Source organism: Aquarana catesbeiana, linkage group LG04 (assembly GCF_042186555.1).
Source record: "Aquarana catesbeiana isolate 2022-GZ linkage group LG04, ASM4218655v1, whole genome shotgun sequence".
NCBI lineage: Eukaryota > Metazoa > Chordata > Amphibia > Anura > Ranidae > Aquarana > Aquarana catesbeiana.
Genome location: NC_133327.1, coordinates 394,232,554 through 394,258,938, shown reverse-complemented (window position 1 = coordinate 394,258,938; position 26,385 = coordinate 394,232,554). Strand labels below are relative to the sequence as shown.

The 26,385-nt window shown below is 41.7% G+C and overlaps 1 protein-coding gene across 4 annotated transcripts in view; it reads right to left on the bottom strand.

Moving 5' to 3' along the window:
- Positions 1–26,385, bottom strand: part of HSF2 (heat shock transcription factor 2) — a 31,294-nt gene that overhangs the window by 4,501 nt on the left and 408 nt on the right. Inside the window, exons 2-13 of one of the 4 annotated variants that reach the window (XR_012243907.1) lie at positions 20,600–20,708; positions 19,779–19,906; positions 12,368–12,492; positions 10,831–10,906; positions 8,510–8,571; positions 8,345–8,429; positions 6,499–6,638; positions 4,241–4,306; positions 3,864–4,121; positions 3,665–3,770; positions 2,246–2,421; positions 48–129 (exon numbers count right to left, since the gene is read on the bottom strand). Coding sequence is in view for 3 of the 4 variants with exons in the window: in XM_073627174.1 (XP_073483275.1) it covers positions 48–129; positions 3,665–3,770; positions 3,864–4,121; positions 4,241–4,306; positions 6,499–6,638; positions 8,345–8,429; positions 8,510–8,571; positions 10,831–10,906; positions 12,368–12,492; positions 19,779–19,906; positions 20,600–20,708 (1,237 nt within the window). In the remaining variant the exon portion in view is untranslated. Of the gene's footprint in view, positions 1–47; positions 130–2,245; positions 2,422–3,664; positions 3,771–3,863; positions 4,122–4,240; positions 4,307–6,498; positions 6,639–8,344; positions 8,430–8,509; positions 8,572–10,830; positions 10,907–12,367; positions 12,493–19,778; positions 19,907–20,599; positions 20,709–26,385 lie in introns of those variants that run through there. The other 3 variants (XM_073627174.1, XM_073627175.1, XM_073627176.1) reach the window with 3 other exon arrangements.

The window sequence follows — 26,385 nt, the reverse complement described above, 5'->3', positions numbered from 1 at the left end:
TAGCTTAGAATAAAAAATGGCTACAAGCAATACAAATCAAAACAAACCTGATTTCACACCATCTGTATTGAAATTTGCTGGTCCTGGAAGAACTTCACTGTTTTTTGTCTCAATTCCTTTGGTTTCCAACTACATCAAAAAGAAAAAAGAAAATTATAAAACCACAATCTTTAAGGTAAAACCAGAATGCAGACTATAAATGAGAATACTACTTGCAAAGAGGTTGATTGTAGATTCCATCGGCAACAGAAGCACCTCTTAATGCAAATATTATTTGCAGCAGAGGCAGTAAATAAAATCATAAAAAGGGTTACACTTGTGTTTCAACAATGTAGTCAGTCGTTTTAGTAGACAGTCAACCATAGCTACCTCCAAGACATGTTGGAATCCAGGGTTGTGCAAGGACCAGAAGGGATGACAAGGCTGTAGTAGAAACTGCCATTACGCTAGATACAAGCTACTGGTCTACAAATACAAGGCAAAATGTTTGGAGAGCACATTTAGGTTTTAAACAAAGGATTCTGAGCAGTATGCAGGTACACAGAAGGGGTTGATAGCAAAGAATACCATTGCTAGAACCCCTGTTGAGTCTTTATTGCTATCGGGGCTCTTATCGAGACATTTTCTCTCATTTCCTGTCTAGCTGAGACAGGAAGTAAGATCATTTAACAGGGGAGGGGGAGGAGAGGAGGAGGGAGGAGAGATTTTTAGTTTACCTGTAAAAATTCCTTTCTTGAAGTACATCCCAAGACAGGTTTTTCTTATTCTTGATTGCTTGGGCAATGGACAATGGGCAAAAATAACCCCAGGCATAACCCCGCCAGCACAACACAACCTAAATCCTAATTCCCAATATCACAGGACACAGGATTTTGCCTATTAATGACTACTTCTAATGTCCCAAAGCACTGAACAAGAAGGGTGTGCAATACAGTAACAATTTCAAAAAAAGAACTGGGAAAAACCCCAATTATACAGCTACTTACAAGACAACCCTCCAGCCAAAACTGGAGCCTGCAGAGGCAAAAATATCTACCTGTTAAAATAAACACGTGAACAGAGGAGGACTACGTGTCAGCCTTATGAATTTCAACAGCTGAGGCTTGATGCTGAATCACTTGACATTCCTGGTAGAATGGCAAACACTTGACATTCCTGGTAGAATATGCCTTGACTGGAAAAAGGAGGAACTTTGTCCTTTATGCCAGAGGTCTGAGAAATTAGTTGTCGGCTACACAGAGAAACAGTTGATCTGGTAGTAGTCTGTCCCTTCAGCCTGTCTCATCAGGCAGAAGAAAAAGGAAATCAGGCTGCCTAAAAGAAGCCGCAGCAGGACCAAGACTGATTTTGGAGGTTCAGTACTCAAACACACAAGGACCTGCACTGCCTGACATATGTTGAATCTATTGCTCTCAAAGGAGCAGGTTGTCCAGGTAACCCATAGTGGGGATGACTAAGGTTTTCAAAAAAACACAGAATTGGAGCCAACACCTAGGGAGGAGTGGGCGGGCAAAATGGCAACATTGAAGCCGTAATAAGGTTTCCATAGATGCCTTGAAACTTTTCCTGTTCTTGTACAGGAACAATTACACAATGAGACAGCAACCTTTCCAGTGCTGCGAAGAAACTCAACCTTCTTTGAAACACCAAAGAGACACTTGAGTGTGTAAAGCTTCAGAATTCCAGCTTGTAACTTCTTGATACCACACTGTGGACCCATTCAACTGCAATGTCCAGACAGCTGAAGAGACCGACAAGCCCAACCATCCCTCCCAGGGCACCGCAAGAGTGGGTGCACCCCTTTACTGGGGGAGTGACTCTGGACTTTGTTTTCAGGTTCTTCTGCTTCGGGCCTGAAGCCTTTGGCTGAAAGGAATACATTTTTGACCGTCGAAAAAGGCCCTGGCCGCCACAGTCATCTTCTACTATGACCCATCTAATAATGGCCAAAACAAACGCTCACCCAGAAAGATCAGCTGCTCTATTAGCTTTCAGCATTTGAGTCACAGGATTCTCTTCATATGGGACTGTCATAATGCCCAGTCTAGAGAGTTGCCTAATGGAATCTACCAAGGCATCCACCAAGAAGCTCAAGGTTCTGAGTAACTCCTACAGGTATTGTCCAATGGCAGGATCCTCAGGATAACACTCCCTGGATCAGACCATACGTTTTTCCTCACATATGCTTGCCATATTCCCACTGCTCCTAAAGAGGACATCTTAGAGAGGGCTTCCCACCTCTTACCTGTAGAGTACTTCAAGACCGCAACCCTGCCGACCCGGACCGTCGGGAACTTATTCAGGTAAGAAATAGCCAGTTCCATGGCTGGAGAACTTCACACTTTTTTTTAGAGAACTATTCCTCCAACTGCTGAACAAACCATTTTGGAGGCACCCTTGTCACTCAGCATACATTACTTCCTGCAAAAGAGGATGCACAGAAAGAGGGGAAGAAGGACCTCATTTTCATCTCAATTTAGTGAAAAACCCTGAGAGCTGTTTGCACAAGCCTGAGATGGCTGCAAAAAATTCGCTGCTAAACATGAACTGGAGGAGTGTGCCCCTTAAGCACTGCAAAAGCTAAACAAGGGCAAGGATTTAAAAAATGGACCTAACCCTGAGGGGTGCCATTACAGAGGGTCTTCCCTACCTAAAGAAGGGACTTTAGAGTTCATCCCTTTGTTCCCCCCTCCGTCCACAATCCACCATGGCTTGCTGAGGGATAAAAAAAGCTTCATCTCACAAAGGAAATAATGCAGCCTCCCAGCTGAGAAGAGTTTCTTCCGGGTTCGTGGCTCCGGCGCTGTGAGTGGCTGTAGCCGCGACGGAATCACTCCTGCGCATGCGCGGGAGTCCTTCATTCCAGCAAGGAGCTCTGATTTTCTGGCAGCATCCATCGGCCCTTCAGAGTGTATGCGCTGCTGACGTCAGTGGCTGCATGCAAGGCGAATATCTCCTAAACCCTACAGGTTATAGGGATATTTATTTTACCTACAGGTAAGCCTTAATATAGGCTTACCTGTAGGTAAAAATCACATAGCGGGGTATACAACCGCTTTAAAGACAAATTACAGGAATTCAGCTCCTTTGTAAAAAAAAAAAAAAAAAAAAAAAAAATGAAGGCACACTATGAGTCCAACAACACCTTCTAACCTTAGCTCTTATATTTATTTTTATATCGACAGCTTTATAGTACTCCTGGAAGGCAGCCATTGCTGTAGTTCTGGGAGAGGGACGATGAGCTCAGAAGGCTGTGCATTTTCAACAGGAGAGACGCTGCAGCTGCTATGCTTGCCCTTCCCCTGCACAATCACAGAAGCCCTAGTATTATTTGAACAGATTCACAAAATACAGAGGCTTCTGTAAATGGGCAACAGAGGGAAGGGGTGGGCTCTGTGGGCTTCTCTCCTCTTAGATCCCCAGAGTGTCTCTTGGCAGACAAATACAATCAAATGTAAAAAAAAAAAAAAATACAGGTAAGCCTAGGAGAAGTCATGCAGCTCCTTGGCCTTAGCTCATAGTGTGCCTTCACTTTTTTTACAAAGTAGCTGAATTCCTAAAATTCAGCTTTAACCAAAATGGAGAAACCACCCATTCTTAGCCCCTGTACATGCACATACACAAAATAAAACACTGTGGAATTGAAAAATAAATAGCTTCATACATCAACTAGGAGATCTCGGTCTATGCTGAACTGACGTCCTGACAATAGTGCTCTGAAATCGTCTAAGGTGCAGTCGATGCTGTCTAAATAATCCAACAGTTCAACTCTGCAAATAAAGTGAACAAGTTAAAGCCTTGTAGAGGTTTCTTCATAGTAGACAAAAAAATGTTGGACTAGACAAATCATATATCCAACTAACTTTCCAAGGAGATTAATATTTTGAGAAATGACACCACTTTCATTAAGAATGGAATCCATCATGGTGACAGGGTCTTCTGCAGTAAGCGAGGACTGGTTATTAAGCTGAAGAGGACCAGACATTAGTGGGCTTGAGATGTATTCTCGGACTGGGCTCAGTGGACCAATCATTTCTGAATTTCTATCGTCTGGTAGAGTGGAGGCATCATCATCCTCAACATCATCCTCCACTATTACAATTTCAGGTGAAAGCCGGTCACTGAGGGGAAAAAAATAAAAAAATAAATTTAGTTTTACCTTTGAAGAAGTAGGTGCCAAAAATCAAAAGCTAATGCATGAAATGTTGAAATCCTGGTATGAACTTTATTGCATACTTACATAGGTCGAGACACTACTGTGGTGTCCCTGCAGGCTGTTTTTTGTTTTTTTAATGGGAAAGAGTCACTTAAAAAAAAAAAAAATTAGAGACCTGTCTTAAGACAGAACTACCGGTAAATATGCTATACGGCAGAGGTTTGTAGATACCTTACCATTAAGCATATATAAAGCTACTTGGTCATGCCTTTCCAAAACCACGGCTATGAATATGCAGTGATCTTGTCCTCTGTGGCTATAACAGTCTGCACTAGAGGTCGTCCGATATATCGGCCGGCCGATATATCGGCGGATATTTGACGTTTTTTTCTTAATCGGCATCGGCTGATTGTGCTGATAAAAAAGGCCAATATAACTCAGCGGACTTGCAAATGACTTCTGAAGTCAATACAAGTTGCCTGTATTCTTCTCTGAAGCGACTTCTCCCCCTCTCTGGGCAGCCTGCCAAATCTGATAAAAAGAACCTGAATTGATACAATGTTTACACTTCTGAATGAGCTGAACTCGTGTGTAGAAGTTCAGTTTAACCACTTAAAGACTAAATCTTTTCTGACACTCGTTGCTTACAAGTAAAAATCCTGTATTTTCTGCTGGAAAATCACTTAGAACCCCCAAACATTATATATTTTTTTTTAGCAGAGACCCTAGGGAATAAAATAGCGGTTGTTGCAATATTTTATGTCACACGGTATTTGCGCAGCGATCTTTCAAACGCAATTTAAAAAAAAAAAAAAAAATACACGAATAAATTTACAAAAAAAATTAAGCAGTAAAGTTAGCCCATTTTTTTTCGTCCAAAAGTTTTGATTACCTGTTTTTTGTGTATTTATTTTTAAGATATAGTTTTTTTTTATATTTTTTTTAATCTAAATTCTACATACAAGTGAACTGATTGGAGGTTTGTTTTGTTTAATAAATGTTTAAATGTAAAAAATTTTCTGTATCACTTTAGGTTGCTTTCACACTGCAGCGGGCATGCGTTGACGGTAAAACGCTGCTAGTTTTAGCGGCACTTTATCATAATTTTAGCGGCGCTATTCGGCTGCTAGCGGGGAGCTTATAACCCAGCTAGCAGCTGAGGAAGGGGTTAAATGCGCCCCTGAAGCGCCGCTGCCGAAACGCTTTGCAGGCGCTTTGGCAGCAGTGCGCTTTCATTTCAATGGGCAGGAGTGGTGGTATACTCCGCTCCAAAGATGCTGCTTGCAGGACTTTTTTTTAACATCCTGCCAGCGCATCGCCTCAGTGTGACAGCACTCGGGATATCACACTGAGACTGCAGGGAAGACGTTTTACAGGCACTTTACAGGCGCTATTTTTAGCCCAAAAGCGCCTGAAAAACGCCCCAGTGTGAAAGGGGTCTAACTGTTAAATTTTATGAGATGAAGGAAAAAAAAAAAAAAAAAAAAAAAAAAAAAAATCGGCCTTATATATCGGCCCAAAAAAATCGGCATCACATATCGGCCATCGGCCACCGAGATTTCTAAATATCGGCATCGGCCAGAGAAAAACCCATATCGGTCGACCTCTAGTCTGCACTCTTCTGGGAATGCTTTCCAGAACTTGTAGGAATGTGCGCCCATTCAGTAATAAAACCATTTGCCAAGTCAGGTACAGATGTTGGAGCAAAGGACTTGGGCTCAATTAGGTTTCCCAAGTCAACCCAAAGGTGTTCAGTGAGGTTGGGGCCAAGGCTCTGTACAGGCCACTTAAATTCAATTACAGACTCATCAAATCAGGAACACTTTTAGACTAGTTCACCTTTACAGAATATTAAAAAAAAAAAAAAAAAAAAAAAAACACAGCAAAAATGTGAACACCAGACACCTTCTGATGCTCACTCTACTTACCCTTGGGTTTACTGTCAGCAATGCCAGAGCAGCTCCAGTAGTCCAGGGATTTCAAATCCCTGCTCCCCCCCATTTCTCAGGCATTGTTTCCAGGATGGACCAAATGGATTCTGCCTGCTCACAGTCTTCTATGGAATAGTACACTGAGCTTCCCAAGCACAACTCAATCTACATTCCAGCAAAGCACCTGTGTGCTGAGATGACTGCACTCCTGCGAATGCACAATAGCAACATCATTCCGTGCCAGCCAATGGGAACCACCTCAACCCAGCTCCCAGTAGAAGCTAGTTAGAAGATGCCAGATCACAATGTCAGACCATTGAAGGAAGGCAAGTATCGTGGAGTTCAATTCTGCTTTAATGCAGTATTAAAAACATTACAGAGTTGAAAACACAAAGCAAAATTTTTACTTACTTCAGCGTGTCAGAAGAATGATCAGAATTTTCTTGAGCAAGTACATTTCTCTTTCCTTCTTCCTCTATATTGTCAGTTATATCAAAAATTACTATATCATCAGAAATCTCTCTGTTTAAGCCATCTCCCCTATGGGTCATCTGCAAAGTATTTTGAAAAGTGAAGCTTTAATATAGACTGTGAGGTTTAAAGTGCGCAAACAGGAACGACCAAACAACCTGCGTTTAAAATTTCATAAAAACATAATTTTTCTTATATTGCACTTTCATAAGTCGGCCCCCAACAACTGTAGCTCTACAATTCTTTAGTTCACCTAAATTAAAAAGATCTAGCACACATCTATGCAAAGTCAAGAGGTTTAGGATATCAGTGAAAAAAAAAGTCCTGCCCAAACATTAGAGGCTCCTAGACGCCTCCGCGGCCCGGTCTCTCAGAAGTTTGCCCCCCTCCTCTTGCACCAAATAGAAACCACATGCGCAGGAGGGGACCGGCTGTAAAGCCAAAAGGCTTTATTGCCAGGTTCCCTGAAGGGGAATGGCAGCGGCTGCACCCGACAGCCAATCCCGAAAGATCGGCTGGGGTGCCGACATTGTGGGCTCCCTGAACAGGTACATGTCCATACAGTAAAAGTCAGCATCTGCAGTATTTGTAGCTGCTGACTTAATTTTTCGTCAGGAGACTGGACCTCCTTTTTAAAGTACCGTATTTATCGGCGTATAACACGCGCCGGCGTATAACACGCACCCCAAGTTTAGGAGAGAATTTTAAGGAAAAAAACTTTTAGGAGGGAAGTTTAAGGAAAAGAAACTTACATTAAAATGCCCATCAATGCAGCCTCATCAGTGTTCATCTGCAGCCTTTTCAGTGTCATTGCAGCCTTTTCAGTGTCAGTGCAGCCTTGTCAGTGCAGCTTTGCCCCAGTGCAGCCTTGTCAGTGCAGCTTTGCCCCAGTGCAGCCTTGTCAGTGCAGCCTTGTCCCCAGTGCAGCCTTGTCCCCAGTGCAGCCTTGTCAATGCAGCCTTGTCCCCAGTGCAGCCTTATCAATGCAGCCTTGTCCCCAGTGCAGCCTTATCAATGCAGCCTTGTCCCCAGTGCAGCCTTGTCCCTGCAGCCTAGTGTCCATGCCTCCTGCCGCCGCCGCCATACACATAGAAGTAGTTTTAAATATGGCGCCGTGGAGTTCGGAGAGACTCGGCGCCGGCGGAAGTTAACGAACGCCGCCGAGATACACATAGCCGAGGGTTCTCGGCTCTTTCCGGCGCCGCTCACAGTCCCGCCCAGTCCCGCCCTATGATGGACATAACACAGGTCCAATGGCGTGACAGTGAGCGGCGCCGGAAAGAGTCGAATACACCCGACTATGTGTATCTCGGCTCTGTGATTTCGGCGGCGCTCGTTCAGCACCGCCGAGTCCTTCCGAAGTCCGCGGCGCCATATTTGAAACTACTCGCTATGTAAATGTCGGCGGCGATCGCCGACATTCACATAGCGATAGCGGGGATCGGCGTATAACACGCACCCACGACTTTCCCCTGATTTTAAGGGGAAAAAAGTGCGTGTTATACGCCGATAAATACGGTATACACTTTTCATTTACAGGGTGGATAGAATAGTCTGGGATTTAGCCTTAGAATTTTCAAAAGTGCAGGAGCCCAGTTACACTCAATAACTGACAAATGTTAGAGAGGTGTGGACGTTTTGCAGTACATACCTGAGACATTCAACAAGTCATCTTTATAAATATGCCATACTGCAAATGAAGTGTGTTACTACTAATATGGCTTTGTTATCTGGAGTTCTAGTGCAGACAACCTACACATAAAATGAAGATTCTACCAGAACTTACATGATGTGTCTCTTCAGCGGTTTCTTTAACCATTGTCTGTAAAATGGTGGATTTCTGAGAACTCTGCGTATTGAGAAGTAAAGGCCTATAATAGAGAAAATTGTTTAGTAGTTTGCATACTGTACATCACAGACCGATCTTAAAATATAAAAGCATACAACTTACTTTTTTCTCTTTAAACTCACTAATCGGTTATTCTGCACCAAAGTCACAATGAACTGCACAATCTGATGAGGAAAAAAAAAAAAAAGTGTTATTACCGGTTGACTAAATTTTCAAGACAGCTCACGCGAGAGGCTACATCTAAAACTGTAAAACGCACGATCCACATTAAGATAAAAAAACCTAGGCAAAGAACAAGACCCTCAGGCATAGGGTCCAAATCGATAATGAGAAACGATCAAATAAAAGCTGGACCGGGTTGGGGCTTTGCAGATCTGGCTTGCCCCAGCCCTTTCTGCCCATGACATGGCCCTGGTGGAATGAGCTTTACAGTGGTTGTAAACCCTTTACAACCACTTTAACCTACAGGTAAGCCAAGATTAAGGCTTACCTGTAGGTGCTGGAAATATCTCACTGACTTGCACGGTCTAGGAGATATTTACAAATCGCCGTAGGGCGATTTCTTCTGCGCATGGGCTGGAGTTAGATAGGGCACGCTCTGCCGTTTCTAGCTCGGGTCATGTCATTAAAGGTGGCTCCTGCGCGCATGCGCGGGAGTGTTGTCACGCGACTCCGGCCAGTCACAGAGCTGGAGTTTGCAGCCCCAGAAGGAAGGGGGGTGAAGAATGAACGCTCGCTACTAGCGAGGAAGATGGGGACATCGCGGGTTACTCCGGCAGGTTAGTGTCACATAATGGGCTACTATGCAATGCATAGTAGCCCATTATGCTTTACCTTTGCAGGGAAACAAAGAGAAAGTAACACGCATCAGGGTTTACTTCCTCTTTAACATCGGTAGGTGGTATCATGGAGAACCCCCGATAGACTTCCGGGATTAATTTCATCCATCAAGTGACCCCCGTGCCTTTTTTTTTCTCCGGCCCTAAAAAAATAAAACAAAAAATAAATGGGAAGGATGAACATGTTGGATATTCTCCGTGCTTTATTGCGATCGATGTATGCTGGTAAGCATCTTCGAACTTACATTTGGTTAAATTCTGATTCCTTCACACTCTTCGAGTCTCCGCACAAAGAAGGTATTCTAATCCCTTGCAATCTGTGGAAATCAGTTGTCACATTTGGTAGAAAGGCTGGGTCTAGCATGAACACCAACTTTATCCAGCAGGACAAAGCAATAAGGTTCTGCAGAACAAGACGCCTGAAACCTGCTGACCCTCCTAGTGGAGACCAGGGAAAGTAAAAGAATCATTTTTAGAGTCAAAAATCTTAGCAAACCATCCTCCAGTGGCTCAAAGGGCTCCTTCAGAAAGCTTTGAGATACTATTGAGAGGTCCCATGTGGGGAACTTTTTCATTTGTGGCCTCTTTTTCCAAGCTATGGTGGTCAGGAAGCTTTTTTTACAAGAGACTCTTCTACCAAACTGCTGGAATAATTGGTCCATCTATACGGTTATCGAGTTTTCTCCAACTAGAAGGTTGAACATGAGGCATATTTTTGATGTTTCGCTGATTGGTAAAGATATGAGTTACTCAAATCCAGGGTAACCATAAATGCTCCTGGGGACAACTCCTACGTTGAACATATCGAGTCCATTTTGAACGTTTTTTATATTACTGCTGCATTTACTGTGTTGAGGCTCAGAATTGGATGGAATTTCCCTGAGGACTTTTTACTCAAAAATGTGTGGGGATAAACCCCCCCCCCATTCTGGTGGGATGAGGCTTATTATTTGATCCAGCATCTCCTGTAAGAGGGATATCAATACTGTAGCCCAAGTTGGGTCCATTGTACATAATCTTTCTGGGGGTCTGCAAAAACTATCCTTTATCCCTGAGATATCAGATGCAGGATGAAAAGGATGATCTTTGACTTGCTGCCATTGGGTGAGAAAGGCCCTAGTCTCCACCCCCAAACACTGGGCTGGTAGGGGGAAGATTAACAGGAACTCCCCCCCCCCCCCCCCCTTTTCTCCTTACCCTTCCTATAGTACCAGCCCTTTCAGCTGCTGTTTTCCTAAATCTTTCTGCCGCTTCATGAAAGGGTGAAAATTCCTCTTCGCTGCCGTTTCTTAATAATCCTTTCTTCTTGTCCGCTGACCATCCTAGCACAGATTCATGCTCTGTTCCGAGCAACAGTTCTCCCACAAAGTGCACACAGCTTCGATTGGATTCCAAGTTTCCCGTCCATGATTTTAACCAGATTTCTCTCATGGCTTCAGTGATCAGAACCATGGATCTGTACAGCGTCGCCAGCCATTTTGCAACACACAACAAGGAAAAAAATCAGATTGTACATACTGAAGCCCAATGTAGGGATTGCCTAAAGAAAGAACAATATTCTCAAAGTGTAAAGCATTACCTTACCTTCCGAATAACCTGCTGCTGCTGGGAGTGTTTGGAGCGCAGATCAGTTATTTCTCTCCACAAGGCTTCATTTTCTCTGAGAAAAAAAAAAAAAAATTCTGGATTAACAAAAATTCTTTAATTATGAGTATGCAGTATAGAACAGTAACATGACAGGACAGCACATTCCTGAAAAAGGTTATCTGTTATAATATAATGGATATTCAAGTAATAGAGGTTAACAATCACTAACCAACTAAGAAACCAAATGTCAATAAGGTAACAAATCATATCAAACACTTTTGGATAACAGATAACTGTAGAAAAAAAGCGCTGCCACGTGATAAGCAGCATTTGAAGCGACATGCCTCGCATGAACATTCTGAGAGGATCTGATCACCTACAGATACATAGCTATTGTCAGGTAATGGCAAGAATCTACTCTATCCGGGGGGGGGGGTAACCACACTCTGCACACAAGGTATTCCTACCAGACGATTGGTGCATATTGCATAGCATTTTTCAAGCAGAGAAGGAGAAGAAATATTTTGGGAGTCGCATTTGCTTTATAGCATATAAAATATGTAAAAGATATTATGTGAGCAGCTTCCCTGTTGATATTTTAATGCAGTGTGGAACTGTATACTTTTTTTGGCAAACTAAAAGAACGAATGTATACCCACTGCCAACTGTTGCATACTTAACACCCCCCCCCCCCAAATGGCAACACCAGACTCAAACATGACCCTCTCAAAATGTTTAAAAAAAGCCCAACTGTCATCCGGTCACGTAAAGACCAACTCCTGCAAAACAATTTAAGCTTTGGATACAGTCAGGAACCGCTCTGAAGACTTCTCTCTGGCTTAGGTCTTGTACCTCAATATATGGAATTTACAGGCTAGTCAAAATTCAATCTCATCTTAATTGTAACAGCACAGGACACCGGCAGATTATTGATACACCATGGGACATCACCAAGCAATGAAGAAAACGGGGGAACAACAATAAGGCAAACAGAAATGCACCAACAGGCCCAACAACAAGGGTAAGAAGACCTCAGGGAGCCACTGCAAGAACCTTGTAGACAAAAGATGCATCAGAAGATTAGATATCCACCTGGTAAAACTTTGAAAATGTATGAACAAAAGACCAGCTGGTGGCCTTGCACAATAGGGCTACAGAGGCTTGGTGCCGAAATACCCAGAAAACGCTCACAGATCTGGTAAAATCGGCACGCGAAAGAACAGGAGGAGGTTTCTCTTTGAGAATACTTTTGCAATCAGATTTTTTATCCATCATGTAATGGTGGACTTTGAAGCACAATGTTCCTTGCAAGGTCCTTGCATAAGCAGCAATTGCAGCTAAAGCCAGCATCCTACCATCCTGGTTTATGAAATCATCATAATCATTCATGGGAAATGTTTCCATCAAATAGTATGCAGAAACAGCCCTAAAGAAGAGTCTTGGCTTGATGTACATGTTGCTACTTTTTAATATACATACATACATACACACTTCAGACTTGGTAATGCTACCTAAATATTATGAAACTACATACCTCTTCAACGTGAACAGTCGCGAATCAATAGTGTCTTGTTTCATCTGAACTTTTTGAGCATTATTTAAAATTTTTGATATATCTTCCTGTCTCACTTTAGTTTCTTCAGGTCTTGTGGCGGATACCTGGCAAACAAAAAAAAAAACAAACACACAATCAAAATTTTACAAGCAACAAGCAACCAAGCCCATATGATTATTAAAAATGTTTACGTGCAATCTTACTATTTTTTTTTTTTTTTTTATGTATTTTTGTATTGCTAATAAAACTATCTATATAAAAAACGAAGCAATAACTAGTAGTAGGGTTGCACGGATACTGGGTACTTTCATGAGTAATGCTTCGAGACCAGAAACCATTTGCGGTGCGATTTGAGCCCGTACTAAATAAATGGGCTCAAATTGCACTGCAAAGAATCTCACGCAATTTGAACAGGAATGCGGTGCAATTCCTGTCAGAACCACATGTGGTTCCGCCCACCGCTAGTGTGTGAATCCAGACTTGTCAGTGATTTCAGTCTAGGTTCACACAGGAGCAGTGAGAAACTACATGCGATTTGTACAGGAATTGCAACACTTTCTGTTCAAATTGCATGCTATTCTTTGCAGTGCAATTTGAGTCCATTCCTTTTGTATGGGCTCAAATTGCACCGCAAAAGGTATCGGTACTCGGCATCAGCGAGTACTTGACCAAGGGATCAGTACTTGCCGATAAAAATCCAGAATCAGTGCAATCCTAAATTAGTAGGTACCACCAATTCCTCATCGTACCTCTATTCTAAGAAATATTCTCTGCCACTACCCCTAAACTTTGCAGAAGACCCTACTGAAATAGCAAATTTCTGAATGCCAGTATTTGCATTAAAATTTAGACAGCACCCCCAAATTCTCTTTAGTTGTGGGAAAAATAAATTACAGATAAAAGCTAAACTCAGGAAAAGGCTTTCTGGACATTTGCCATGTATGAACTACATTGTAGTTACCTGTAAATTGCTTATAATGATAACGATTCACAAAGCGTTACGCCCAGGATGAATAAAAATAAAAGTTTTTCACCTATGGAGCACTAGCTACACATGGACAATCATTAGAGATTATAGATATAGATAATAGTGTAACACACAGTGCCTTGCAAAAGTATTCACCCCCCCTGGCTTTGGCTTTTTACCTATTTTGTTACATTACAGCCTTTAGTTCAATGTTTTTTTTTAATCTGAATTATATGTGATGGATCAGAACGCAATAGTCTAAGTTGGTGAAGTAAAATTAGAAAATATATACATAAAACTATTTTTCAGAAATAAAAAACTGATAATTGGCATGTGTGTACGTATTCATTCTCTTTGTTATAAAGGCCATAAAAAGCTCTGGTGCAACCAATTACCTTCAGAAGTCACATAATTAGTGAAATGATGTCCACCTGTGTGCAATCTAAGGCTACTTTCACACTGGGGCGGGCGCCGGTAAAGCGGCGCTATTTTTAGTGACGCTTTACCGTCATTTTAGCGGCACTATTTAGCCACTAGCGGGCGGTTTTAATCCCTGCTAGCGGCCAAAAAAGGGTTAAAACTGCCACCAAAGCGCCGCTGCCCCATTGTTTTCAATGGGCAGGGGCTCTTTAGGGGCAGTGTATACACCACTCCTATAGCGCTGCAAAGATGCGGCTTGCAGGACTTTTTTGACCGTCCTGCAAGCGCACAGGCAGGCGAGGCTCTTTACAGGCGCTATTTTTAGCACCATAGCGCCTGTAAAGTGCCTCAGTGTCACATGATCTGTCATTACATATACACACTTTTTTGAAAGGCCCCAGAGGCTGCAACACTTAAGTAAGAGGCACCACTAACCAACCACTGCCATGAAGACCAAGGAACTCTCCAAACAAGTAAGGGACAATGTTGTTGAGAAGTACAAGTCATGGTTAGGTTATAAAAAAAATATCCAAATCTTTGATGATCCCTAGGAGCACCATCAAATCTATCATAACCAAATGGAAAGAACATGGCACAACAGCAAACCTGCCAAGAGACGGCCGCACACCAAAACTCACGGACCGGGCAAGGAGGGCATTAATCAGAGAGGCAGCACAGAGACCTAAGGTAACCCTGGAGGAGCTGCAGAGTTCCACAGCAGAGACTGGAGTATCTGTACATAGGACAACAATAAGCCGTACGCTCCAGGAGTTGGGCTTTATGGCAGAGTGGCCAGAAGAAAGCCATTACTTTCAGCAAAAAACAAAATGGCATGTTTTGAGTTTGCGAAAAGGCATGTGGGAGACTCCCAAAATGTATGGAGGAAGGTTCTCTGGTCTGAGGAGGCTAAAATTGAACTTTTTGGCCATCAAAGAAAACACTGTCTGGCACAAACCCAACACATCACATCACCCAATGGTTTAGGTGCAATGGAAGATCTGGACAGCCGCACTCCGGGTTGGAATAATGAAAATAAAATCTTCTTTATTGAAAAAATAACATGATTTAAAATCTGTACATGGCTCTGTTGGAATAATGCAGCATAACCGCTAACGCGTTTCACGCTCCCATAGCTAGTTTGTACGAAAGTGATAACCACTTTATACGTCTCACACATGACCCCAAATTGATTGTGCAACTCTGAACAGCTGATCGTTGGATTGTATGGGATCTTAACTTAGAAGTAATTGGATGTGTATTCTATAGTGGAATCTTTATTGAAGACATAAATGTGTGAACAAAATGTTCATATAAACAATGCAAAAATATCTATGGATAAAAAGTGTATATTTCTTTAAAAAACTTTTTGAAGAAGGAAAGTTAGGGAAGTATACGATTTCCTTTTTTTCCACGAGACTGAGATAGGTGCTAAGGCTAACGTTTAAACGTATGAACGTGTGAATCATCATGTAGATGGATGCGGGTATGTGTGAGATGTGTGAGCTGGTGGCCACGAAATAGTGTGGATGATGTTATATATCTACCCTGTTCGCAAATATTATAAAAATAAAAATATTATAAAAAACAGCGTTATAAGGAAACTGTTTTATGAAGGATGAAATCTTATATATGAAGACCTATAACAGTGTTTGTGTATCTTTCAAATTTCATAAAATTATATAAAATCTACTAAAATTTGAGATGTAAATATAGTGTATATGTATATAGTGCTTTTTTAGTGTTTTGAAATCAACAGAAAAAGATAAATACTTTATAAATGCATGTGTATGTGCGTTCATGTGTGTGCGACAATCTAAAAGAGTGAAATTGAAGAAAAAGAAAAAATAGAAAACACTTTATATGTGTATGTATACACACACACACACAACGAAAAACATCAGCCATCGTGAAAGTATATATAAAATAAAATAAAAACTAGACAAGGTGTCAGTATCTTGACTGGAGAACACGATCAATTGTGTCAAAAATCCAAATGGTCTATGTGTGAGTGAATGTTTCCCATACAATCTCTACTTATATAAATGTCGAACTTATAACACATAAACTGGGAGTAAAGGGCAATAAGACATATACACTAATAATTCCGTGGCTCCAACTCACAAAAACATACTTTTAAAAACATATATCCATCAGCATGAATGTATTCATTTTGATTAAGCAACAAAATTAACGTTTACTAAGCGTCTTGTTTTAAAGCAATCACATCTCTTGAGGAATCGTCTTTAAATATGTGAACAGAACTATATGAGGTAAGGAAGAAAAATGCAACGTCTAAGTATATATCGCTATTCATTTCCATTTGAAGTATGGCATTAAAATGCATATGTCTATGAGTGAATACCGTTTCAATTAGATGAATAACCGAATAAACATGTAGACGGTGTACCTCTTTACTCGCTATAACCCCCAGTATAGGATAATGTACATAGAGACCCTATAAAGGTAAAAGTGGACATGTTCGTACATAATTATAAGGGCCATTCCTATGAAACTGGTGTTCTAGCTTGCGTACAGCTACCGTTGAACAATAATGTCTAATTGGAAATAGAGCTTGAACAAACAAACAAACCAAAAAGTTGGTAAATATGACCAATAATGTCCTCTTGATATGAATGTATAAATGTATCTCTAATCGTTCACCCATATAAATGGGTGGATACATGACCTCATAAAATAAGCCAATTGCAGAGGTTATGTAAAAAAGGAAAAAGGAATATTAAAACCAGGCTATGCGAGACCAAGCTGTTGTATCGTTTCAATGTAAGCTCCTATGCGATTTCTTAATTGGGGTTAGTGTGTGAATGCATGGCTTGAAGGAGAGGTGAGGGGAGAGAGGCACAAATATATTGCTGGACGTGTCTTCAGAAGTTTTATTCATAGAAAAGTGAAACATCCCACTCAAAGTTTAACCCCCGTGGGATTCTGGTGTCTAATGAGAATATCCAAAGGACTTCTCGTTTACACAATATCTGGAATCTGTCTCCTCCTCTCACCGGTGTCATAATTTTCTCAATCCCTTGAATAACCAAACTGGAGGTGTTTTTGTGGTGTGTAAGAATCCAGTGTTTTGATACATTTGTTAAAATCTCTTTCTCAATATTATACAGGTGATCATGTGGCCTATCTCTGAGACGTCGTGTTGTGCGTCCAACATATTGTACCTGGCAGCTGGTGCATGTAATAACATACACCACAAATTTGGTATTGCAGTTTATAAAGACGGGGATCAAAAACTCTTTTTGACTGCTACATGATTTTATGTATTGGCCCGTTTTAAATGTATCCGCAGTAGTTACAAGTTTTTATTCCACATTTAAAGTTGCCTGTAAAATTGAGCCAATTGGATTTGGTTCGATTGGTTGTGAATAGACTGGGAGACAATGAGCGTCCCAACGTGGGTGCTTTGCGAGAAACAACCTTAATCCCTTTGGAGAGGATGTTGTTATATATTGGGTCATTGTACAGTACCGGAAGATGTTTCACAATAATTTTCTTTATTATGTTAAATTCTGTACTGTATGAGGTGGAAAAGACCGGAGCCCCAGGGGATATTTCTCTTTTATGTTGGGTTTTTCTATGTGGTTTTTTGTTTAGAAGTGTGGATCTTGGGATGGATTTTACTGTGTTAAATGCTTTTAGTATTGATGTGTCTTTGTAACCTCGAGCTTTAAACCTATACGCCATACTTTTGGCCTCTGCTTCAAAAACTTCAGAGGAACTACATAGACGCTTTAACCTCAAGAACTGGCTGTATGGTATACTTCTGATTGTGTGTTTAGGGTGTGCAGAGTCGGCTCTGAGTAGAGTGTTACCACTGAGGGGTTTTCTATACAAGCTGGATTGGATGGTATCTCCAGACCCTGCCAGTTTCACATCAAGAAAATCTATGGAACTGACCTGCAGATTTCCGGTAAACTTTAAATTAAGTGAGTTATCATTTAAGTATGCAAGCCAACTGTCTAAATCTGCCTCTCCATCTGATGTGATAAACAATAAGTCTATAAAGCGACAGAAAAAGACAGTGTCTTTACGGCGGGGACTATCTGGTCCAAAGATGCAGGACCTCTCCCACCAGCCCATATAAATATTGGCCAGTGAGGGGGAAAATTTGGCTCCCATAGAGGCCCCGCATTTTTGGAGAAAATAGTCCCCGTCGAACATGAAGAAATTGTGTGTTAAAAGGTACTCTAGAGCTTGCAAAATAAACTCCTGAAGCATCAGAGAGAATTTACCCGTTTTTCTAAGAAAATAAGTGACTGCCTGGATCCCCAGATGGTGTGGGATGCTAGAGTATAAACTCGTCACATCACAGCTGATCCATCTAAAATTGTCTTCCCATTTGATGTCTTGGAGTTTATTCAACAAATTGTTTGTATCCTTTATATGACCAGGGAGGCTAGTGGCTATTGGTTGTAAATGGGAGTCGACCCACTCCCCTAAAAGTTCATTTAAGGAGCCTATACCTACCACTATAGGTCGTCCTGTAAGGGGATTTAACCCCTTATGAATCTTTGGTAAGTGATGGAACACTGGTGTTATATTTGAACCCAATTACCTGCAGCGGTGGTTACCAACCTGCCTACATCACATCACCCAGTCGGAACTGGGAAACTGGTCAGAGTTGAGGGAAAGATGGATGGTGCTAAATACAGGGATATTCTTGAGCAAAACCTGTACCACTCTGTGTGATTTGAGGCTAGGACGGAGGGTTCACCTTCCAGCAGGACAATGACCCCAAACACACTGCTAAAGCAACACTTGAGAAACATGTGTTGGAATGGCCTAGTCAAAGCCCAGACATCAATCCAATAGAAAATCTGTGGACAGACTTAAAGTTTGCTGTTCACAAGCGCAACCCAGCCAACCTGAAGGAGCTGGAGCGGTTTTGCAAAGAGGAATGGGCAAAAATCCCAGTGGTAAGATGCGGCAAACTCAGAGACTTATCCAAAGCAAATTGGAGCTGTGATAGCCACAAAAGGTGGCGCTACAAAGTATTGACTTTAAGGGGGTAAATAGTTACACACATTGACTTTTTCTGTTATTTTGTCCTATTTGTGGTTTGCTTCACAATAAAAAAAAAAAAAAAAAAAAAAAAAAAGATCTTCAAAGTTGTGAGCATGTTCTGTAAGTTAAATGATGCGTCAATACTTTTGCAAGGCACACATATACACACACACAGATATATATATATATATATCTATATATATATATATATATATATATATATATAGATATAGATATATAGATATATAGATATATCTATATATCTATATCTATATATATATATATATAGATATAGATATACAGGGGGTCCCCTAGTTACAAACACCCGACTTACAAACGACTCCTACTTACAAACGGAAGGAGACCACAGGAAGTGAGAGGAAATCTACCCCAAGGAAGGGAAATTCACTCCTGTAAGAGCCATTATGGGGAAAAGGTGTCTCCACTGATGCTTTATCACCAAAGCTTGTTTCCACAACAACCCAAAATTTTCAAAATCCAATTGTCATTGGGACAGAAAGTGAGGTGAAATCTTCTGAACAGGGGCACACACAGCAAAACAAATGTTACAGGGGTGTTAACCCTTCCCTATGCTATCCAAAAAGCTTAAAAATTGTTTTTTTGGCTGGAGCTACAATTAAAAAATTTACCTGTTCCGACTTACAAACAGATTCAACTTAAGAACAAACCTACAGTCCCTAACTTGTTTGTAACCCGGGGACCCCCTGTATGTATATATCTATATATCTATATATCTATATAATAATTTTAACCCAGAATGCAGCTTCAAGATCCATTTTCTATTAACAACATTTGCATTCAATCCAATTATTAGAAGCCAGAAGGTAACCCTGTCCCCAGCCAACAGTACTCATGCCTTTAATATCACTTTCACTGATCTTATGGTGTCTTGTGTTTTGTAGTCTGGAAGGTTTTAATAAAAGAACAGATTTACTTTAAAACAAGCATTCCTATTACCTTTCTCTTGATATTCTCCAGTAACTCGTCTTGCCCTTGAATGAAGTATGGATGCTGAAATTCAACTGGTCCATCCCTCTCCTGCTTCACAATTCCAGAGTCAACATGGACCACCTTTCTGAAACCATCTTAAAGCATAAAAAAAACTTCTGTAGTTAGACACTAATATCAGCCATGCCTCTAAAAATCTCAGTCATTATAAAAAAAAGGTAACATTTATAAGCGCTCTCTGCATCTGGTAAACTGAACTGGTCACCACTACCACAAATGTGTGTTTAGGGTCAGTCAAAAGGAATAAAATTGTTGGTGCTTGCAAGAAGGTGAACAAGGTGAAAAAGCAAGTGCTGAACGCATGGCCAATGGAGTTCACTGGAAGGAACAGTTCCAATACACTGATCCTGGGGCATTTCACTGTATATATTTGGTTAGAACTTTTCTTAATCATATTCAATGCAGCAGCGCTGCAATGTGGTAGTTTGCATTGTAACTCGTTGCGCAGAGAAAAAATAAAAAAAATAAAAAGAAGGACTTCATGCTGACTGTGCTGCACAAAGCAAACACAAAGTGGAAAATCATATCACTTAGGAGAAGGGGCTCAGCAATTTTCAGGTAGTGTGGAGAAGGAAAGAATCTACTATGCACCTTTCTAAGTCAATATGTCATTCAATCCGCATCCATTAGGTTAAAGTTCCCTTTAATGAACAATCGCAAGTTCCACTAGCAATAAAAAGATGTACAAAACATTATTTTGTCTCAAATGAATGCAATATCAATTTTATATGACGCTTGATGCATGCGTACCAGTCTATTACTTTACTTACACATGTTTAATTGTCTCACAAAGCTGGCCATGTTATTGTGCTTGAAGTACTTGGGCAGGATCTCTTTTGCAAATCGTTGTTCATCAAGGACCAAGAAACTCTGACCATTCTAAATAAAAATGAATAAGGTTTACAAAACAGCAGAAAAAGTAAAAGTTTAGAGCACATTTACTAATGCTGGTCACTGCATCAATGTAAAGGCATGCTTTTCAAATACACTTTTCAGTCACCAGACCACTTATTTTCTCAGGTTTAACGAAACCTGGACTTGATCTGTGACAGCCTTGTTCTTCCCTTCTCAGTGAGGTTGATCTACTAAAACTGGAGAGTGCAAAATCTGGTGCAGCTCTGCATATAAACCAAACAGCTTCCAGTTTTTTTTCTTTTTTTTGTCAAAAGCTTAACTGAACAAGCTGAGGTTAGAAGTTAATTGGCTACCATGCACAGCTGCACCAGATTTTGCACTCTCCAGTTTTAGACCTCTTTCACACTGAAGGCGTTTTTCAGGCATTTTAGTGATAAAAATAGCACCTGAAAACTGCTCTCAAGCCACCCCAGTGTAAAAGCCTGAGTGCTTTCACACTGGGGCGGTGCACTTGCAGGACAGGGAAAAAAGTCCCGCAAGGAGCATCTTTGGAGCGGTGTATACACTGCTCCTCCACCACCTCTGCCCATTAGAATGAATAGGCAGCGCCGCATCATGGGCGCTTTTAAACCCTTCTTTGGGGTTAAAAGCTCCCCGCCAAAGTGCAGCTAAAACAAGCGCTTTACCGCTAACGTCGGCTGAAAACCAATGTAAATGTGAAGTAAATGAAGGGCTCATTTCCATCAGAAAATACACTAACACTTGTGTGCCTTTTACAGCATGCTGCACTATGTTGTGGTTTTCTCAAGATGTATTCAAAAAATGTCATACGCACATAAAAAAAGTATAGATAGGTGTCAAGCCGATAAAATAGTACCCTACAATGTAAACATTGTCATGGACATACTGTACAAATAAAATGCAGTTCCACAAGCATCTAACGTAACCCCACGCATTTTACAAGACAAGGCTTGTTTCTTCATGGGTGAATATGTGTGTGTAGTATATCTGAAATAAACAAGTATGTAACACAGTGGTGATGATTATCATTTCAGATATACTACACACGCATCCACCCCTGAAGAAGCGAGCTTTGTCTCGCAAAATGCGTAGGGTTATATTAGATGCTTGTGGCACTGCATTTTATATGTACTGTATGTCCATGACATTTTTTACATTGTACTGTACTATTTTATCAGCTTGACACCCTTGACATGCTAATTTATGTGTGTATGATATTATTTGAATAAATATTGAGAATATGTTTACTTCTGGTATGTTCATTGGCTATCCGTATTCACTTCACTCAAAGTCCCAGGACGACTTTTCTGTGTTTTGTTCTACTATTGGGATGGAGGTGTTCTACGGGTGACACCAGATCTTTTCTCCTTTGCACACTAGAACATTATGACCATTACCTGACAAAGGATGCTCTCCACCCTGTGTTGTCAGTTCTTAGGTGCTTCCATCTGAGTTCACTCTCCCTGCCTGAATGGCCAGGACCACGATGATTCCACCCCCAAGCAAAGGCACAGGAGTCACTTCATCACGGCACAGAGTGGGTGTTGTAAATGTTCCCTGAGCTGCCCATGTGTAGCTTACTATACATTACCGCTGACAGGCAGGGGGATGCATTTATGACAGAAGAGACGGTTAGGGTCTTTAGATCATGTATGGGCAGGCTGATTGTATACCAAAGTCGATCCATCAACTTAGGTACACAATCAGCCTGTCTTTTTTTTGCATGCAATTATGTTTAGTGGCTATAGCCACTAGCAGTAATCATTGTATTCTACCGGCTGGGAAAGCTTCCTGCACCCCCTTGTGGAGGAAGGTAAAAAAAAAAAATCTAGTAATCCGTGGCATGCTTTAAGGAGAAATTCACCTTTAAAAAAAAAAAAAAAAAGGTATTAATTATTTAAGCAGTAGTAAAGTGGCCGGAGCTCCAATGACGTCCTCCGTTCCGGCAAGGAGCTTGGAATATCTCCTAAATCGTGTAGGTTTAGGAGATATTCATTTTACCTAACAGGTAAGCCTTATTACAGGCTTTCACACTGGGTTTGCAGCTGAGGCTTTTTTCAGGCGCTATTTTTAGTGCTAAAGTGCCTGAAAAATGCCTCCAGTGTGAAAGGGGTCTTAAGATACTGCAGGTTACCAATCCTTAGATGTGGTGGCCGATACCGATTCCTTTGCAGTGCAATTGAAGCAGATACATGAATGGACTAAAATTGCACTGCAACAAATCGCATGTGAAAAGAAATGCAGTGTGATTCCTGTCCAAATCACATGTAGAAGTCACTAAGACAAGCCTGGGTACACACAGGAACAGTGGGGGAAACTGCTTGCGATTCATCACATTAAAGTGATTGTAAATTGTTGTGGAAATTTTTATTATATGGACTCATTTGGACATTTTATTCTAGGATGTGTGTTTTATAGATTGTCATCAGTCTCCCTGTGTCTGATTTAACCAAGGAGCGCTCTAGTAGAGCGCACTTGGGTTGAATCGGGACCAGCGGTAAAACCGTCAGTATGAAAACCTTCTCATGGGCTTGGTGACATGTTCTGTGTGTGTGGGCATTTTCCGGTTTGTAAGTATCAAGTGCAATGCACTGGACTTCTTGCCTTCAAATGTCTATGCACATTAGAGAAGTGAAGTCTGCATAACAAGAGAAACATTATTATATCTCTGTGTGGCTATGCTATCCCTTTTGGATACATATCTACTTTATTAAGAGGGCATTGATATCTGCCTTGTTAATATACTCGAACCGTATATTGACAACACCAGTAGCAATGTCCCCGCAGATCTTCTCAAGCCTGTAAGAACAATTAGAATGATCTTACTAGATACTGGTTACTCTGAGCAGTATTGAGTGGGCTCCATACTGACAAAGATGGGACATGTGCATGCATTAGGCTGGGCAGAGGGGGCAATGTACATGCCTCGAGTGGATGAGACATGTACACTTCTCCCTCCCACTCCTGTGGATGCCCTCCCCTTTAGTGTCATTTCTTGTGATGTCATTTTGCATGGAGGAAGCGATTGGATGTTGGGGCCATGATTTTCTGTGTTGTCATATCCTTATTTGGTCATATCCTGTGATGTCACATCCTGTGTGTGTGAATAAAAAGCAGAGAGTCTCTGCCCTCCTGGGCAGATAAAGGAACGATGGGAGTTGAGATGGTGAGTATGGCTGTTTACTGGGGAAAAGGGGAGACATGGGTTATTTAAAGGTGCATTATACCATTATGGCAAAGGGGTGCGTGTTAGCCCAGGTGAGATTGGTTACGTATAGCCAAACTCTCCACCACAATCTTAATGTATTCTGTGCATTAAGAAAAAACCCTTCTGTGTGCAGCAGCCCCCCTAATACTTACCCGATTTCCCTCTACATCCAGCAATGTTGCATGAGTATCTTGGCTGCTTAGGACTCCCCTTCTTATTGGCTGAGACAGTCGCACTGCGACATTGGCTCCCGCTGCTGTCAAAGTCAGTCAGCCAATGAGAGAAAGGGGCGGGGCCACAGCTCCATGTCTGAATGGACACAGGGTGCTGTGGCTCGCTCAGGTGCCCCCATAGCAACCACTTTTACCTACAGGTAAACCTATATTAAGGCTTGCCTGTATGTGCTGGAAATATCTCCTAAACCTCCATGGTTTAGGAGATATTTACAATAAAGCCGTGCGCTGATGTCTACGGCGCATGCGCACTTTAGAAAGGACAGATTGTGCCGTTTCTAAAGGGGTCATGCCATGGCTGGCGGCTCTCATGCACATTTGCAGGAGTGACGTCACGCAACTCCGGACAGTCACAGAGCCGGTATTTACAGCCCCCGGAAGGAAGATGGACACTCGCTGCTAGTGGGGACCTCGGTGGCATCGCTGGCTTCGATTTCTGGTAAGTGACACATAATGGGCTACTATGCTATGCATAGTAGCCCATTATGCTTTACCTTTGCAGGGAAACAGAGGAAGTAAAACCCATCAGGGTTTACTTCCTCTTTTGAATTGGTAAGCTGCAGTACAATAAAATGTTTGCTTTTGGGTTTAATACCGCTTTTAAAGTGGAACTTTACCCATAACCAAAAAAGTTATGGCTAGTTCAAAAACCGTTCCATTCCTGGAATGCTGGGATTGCTAACTGTCACATTTGATAAACTGTCAAACCATCAAAATTTGGCGTCATAACTGATCACATGTGCAGCACCATGGCAGTTTCAAACAGAAGCAGCTTCCTTGGCTGTAAAGGATATGAGAGTTTAATTCTGTTTTAAAGCAAACTTTATCCATAACCACTTGATAAAAATCATGTTCTTTAGCAAGGAACATACATTCCAAAAGAATGATTATGCTACCAAATTTAGTGTGTGCTGTAAACAGCCTCCATCATTACTCTGGTTTCTTCTTGCTGGAGGCTGCTATTTTGCTGAAGCCCAGAGCCCTTGAACAGCACTAAATCATAAAGCGGAACTAAACCTATTGATTTAACGGTTTCAAAAAAAAGGTTACATTCCTGAATGCTGGAAATGCAAACTGTCACATTAGTGTCCTCAACCAAACCGTCACATTAGTGTCCTCAACCAAACCGTCACACACCTGGTGTCATAACTCATCACACGTGCACCAGCACGTGGCAGTTACAGATCAAACAGAAGTAGCTTCCTGGGTTGTAAGTGCCGGTTCACATGGGGGCGACTTGTCAGGTGACCTAGTCGCCTGACAAGTCGCCTCCCGTTCTGTACAATGGAACCGTTCTTAGAAAAAGGTTCCTGTACTTCTTTTGGGGCGACTTGAGGCGACTTGCATAGACTTCTATATAGAAGTCATTTTGCAAGTCGCCACCCCTGTCGTGTGCAGGTCGCCTCGGTGAGGCGACCTGCAAGTCGTGCCGCCCCTAGTGTGAACTGAGCCTAAAGGATAGGAGGGTTTAATTCTGCTTAAGCCCAGGTGCACACTACTGCGATCAGACATCACATGTGAGTCCCACCTGCGTAGGGTTGCCACCTCATCCCTTTAAACCCAAACACGTATGAATCACACAGGTACTGAGGCTAATTTAATACAGATAAGGCACCAAGTGAGTTTAATTACCACCATAATCAGCCTCAGAACTTGTGTAATTAATGTGTTTGGGTTTAAAGGGATGAGGTGGCAACCCTACACCTGCGGCGCCGATCACATGCGAGGTCTATGAGATGCGAGTTCAGCCATACAGTCGTATGACTGAACTTGCATTGGATTCGCAGGAAAAAACGCAGGGACTTTTCCCCCCCGCACTGGAACGGGATGGCATGGGTGTTCTCACCTATGCAATCCGATTCCTATGCGAGTTCACAGTTCGCACTGCGATCTGCTGGTGTCATTACCATTGTAATGACACCCGCAGTGGTTCATGGAGGGCAGTGTTAACTTCCTGCGGGAGAGATGCGATAATCGTGCTGGTTCCTGTATCTCATCAGTGTGAACCCAGGCTTAAGCAGAACAAAGCCCTTGTATCCTTTAAAGCCAAGGAAGCTGCCACCTTAGCCTCAGTCTGGTGTACAGTTGCCATGGTGCTGCACATGTGGTCAGTTCGGACACAAGCTATTTGATGGCTTGTTGTTGAGAGCCAATCCAGGCACACTAGAAGTGTAAGGGTGTTGATTGAGGGTTTGGCATTCTTTGTGAACAATGACATGAATGGGGTTTAGGAGGATTG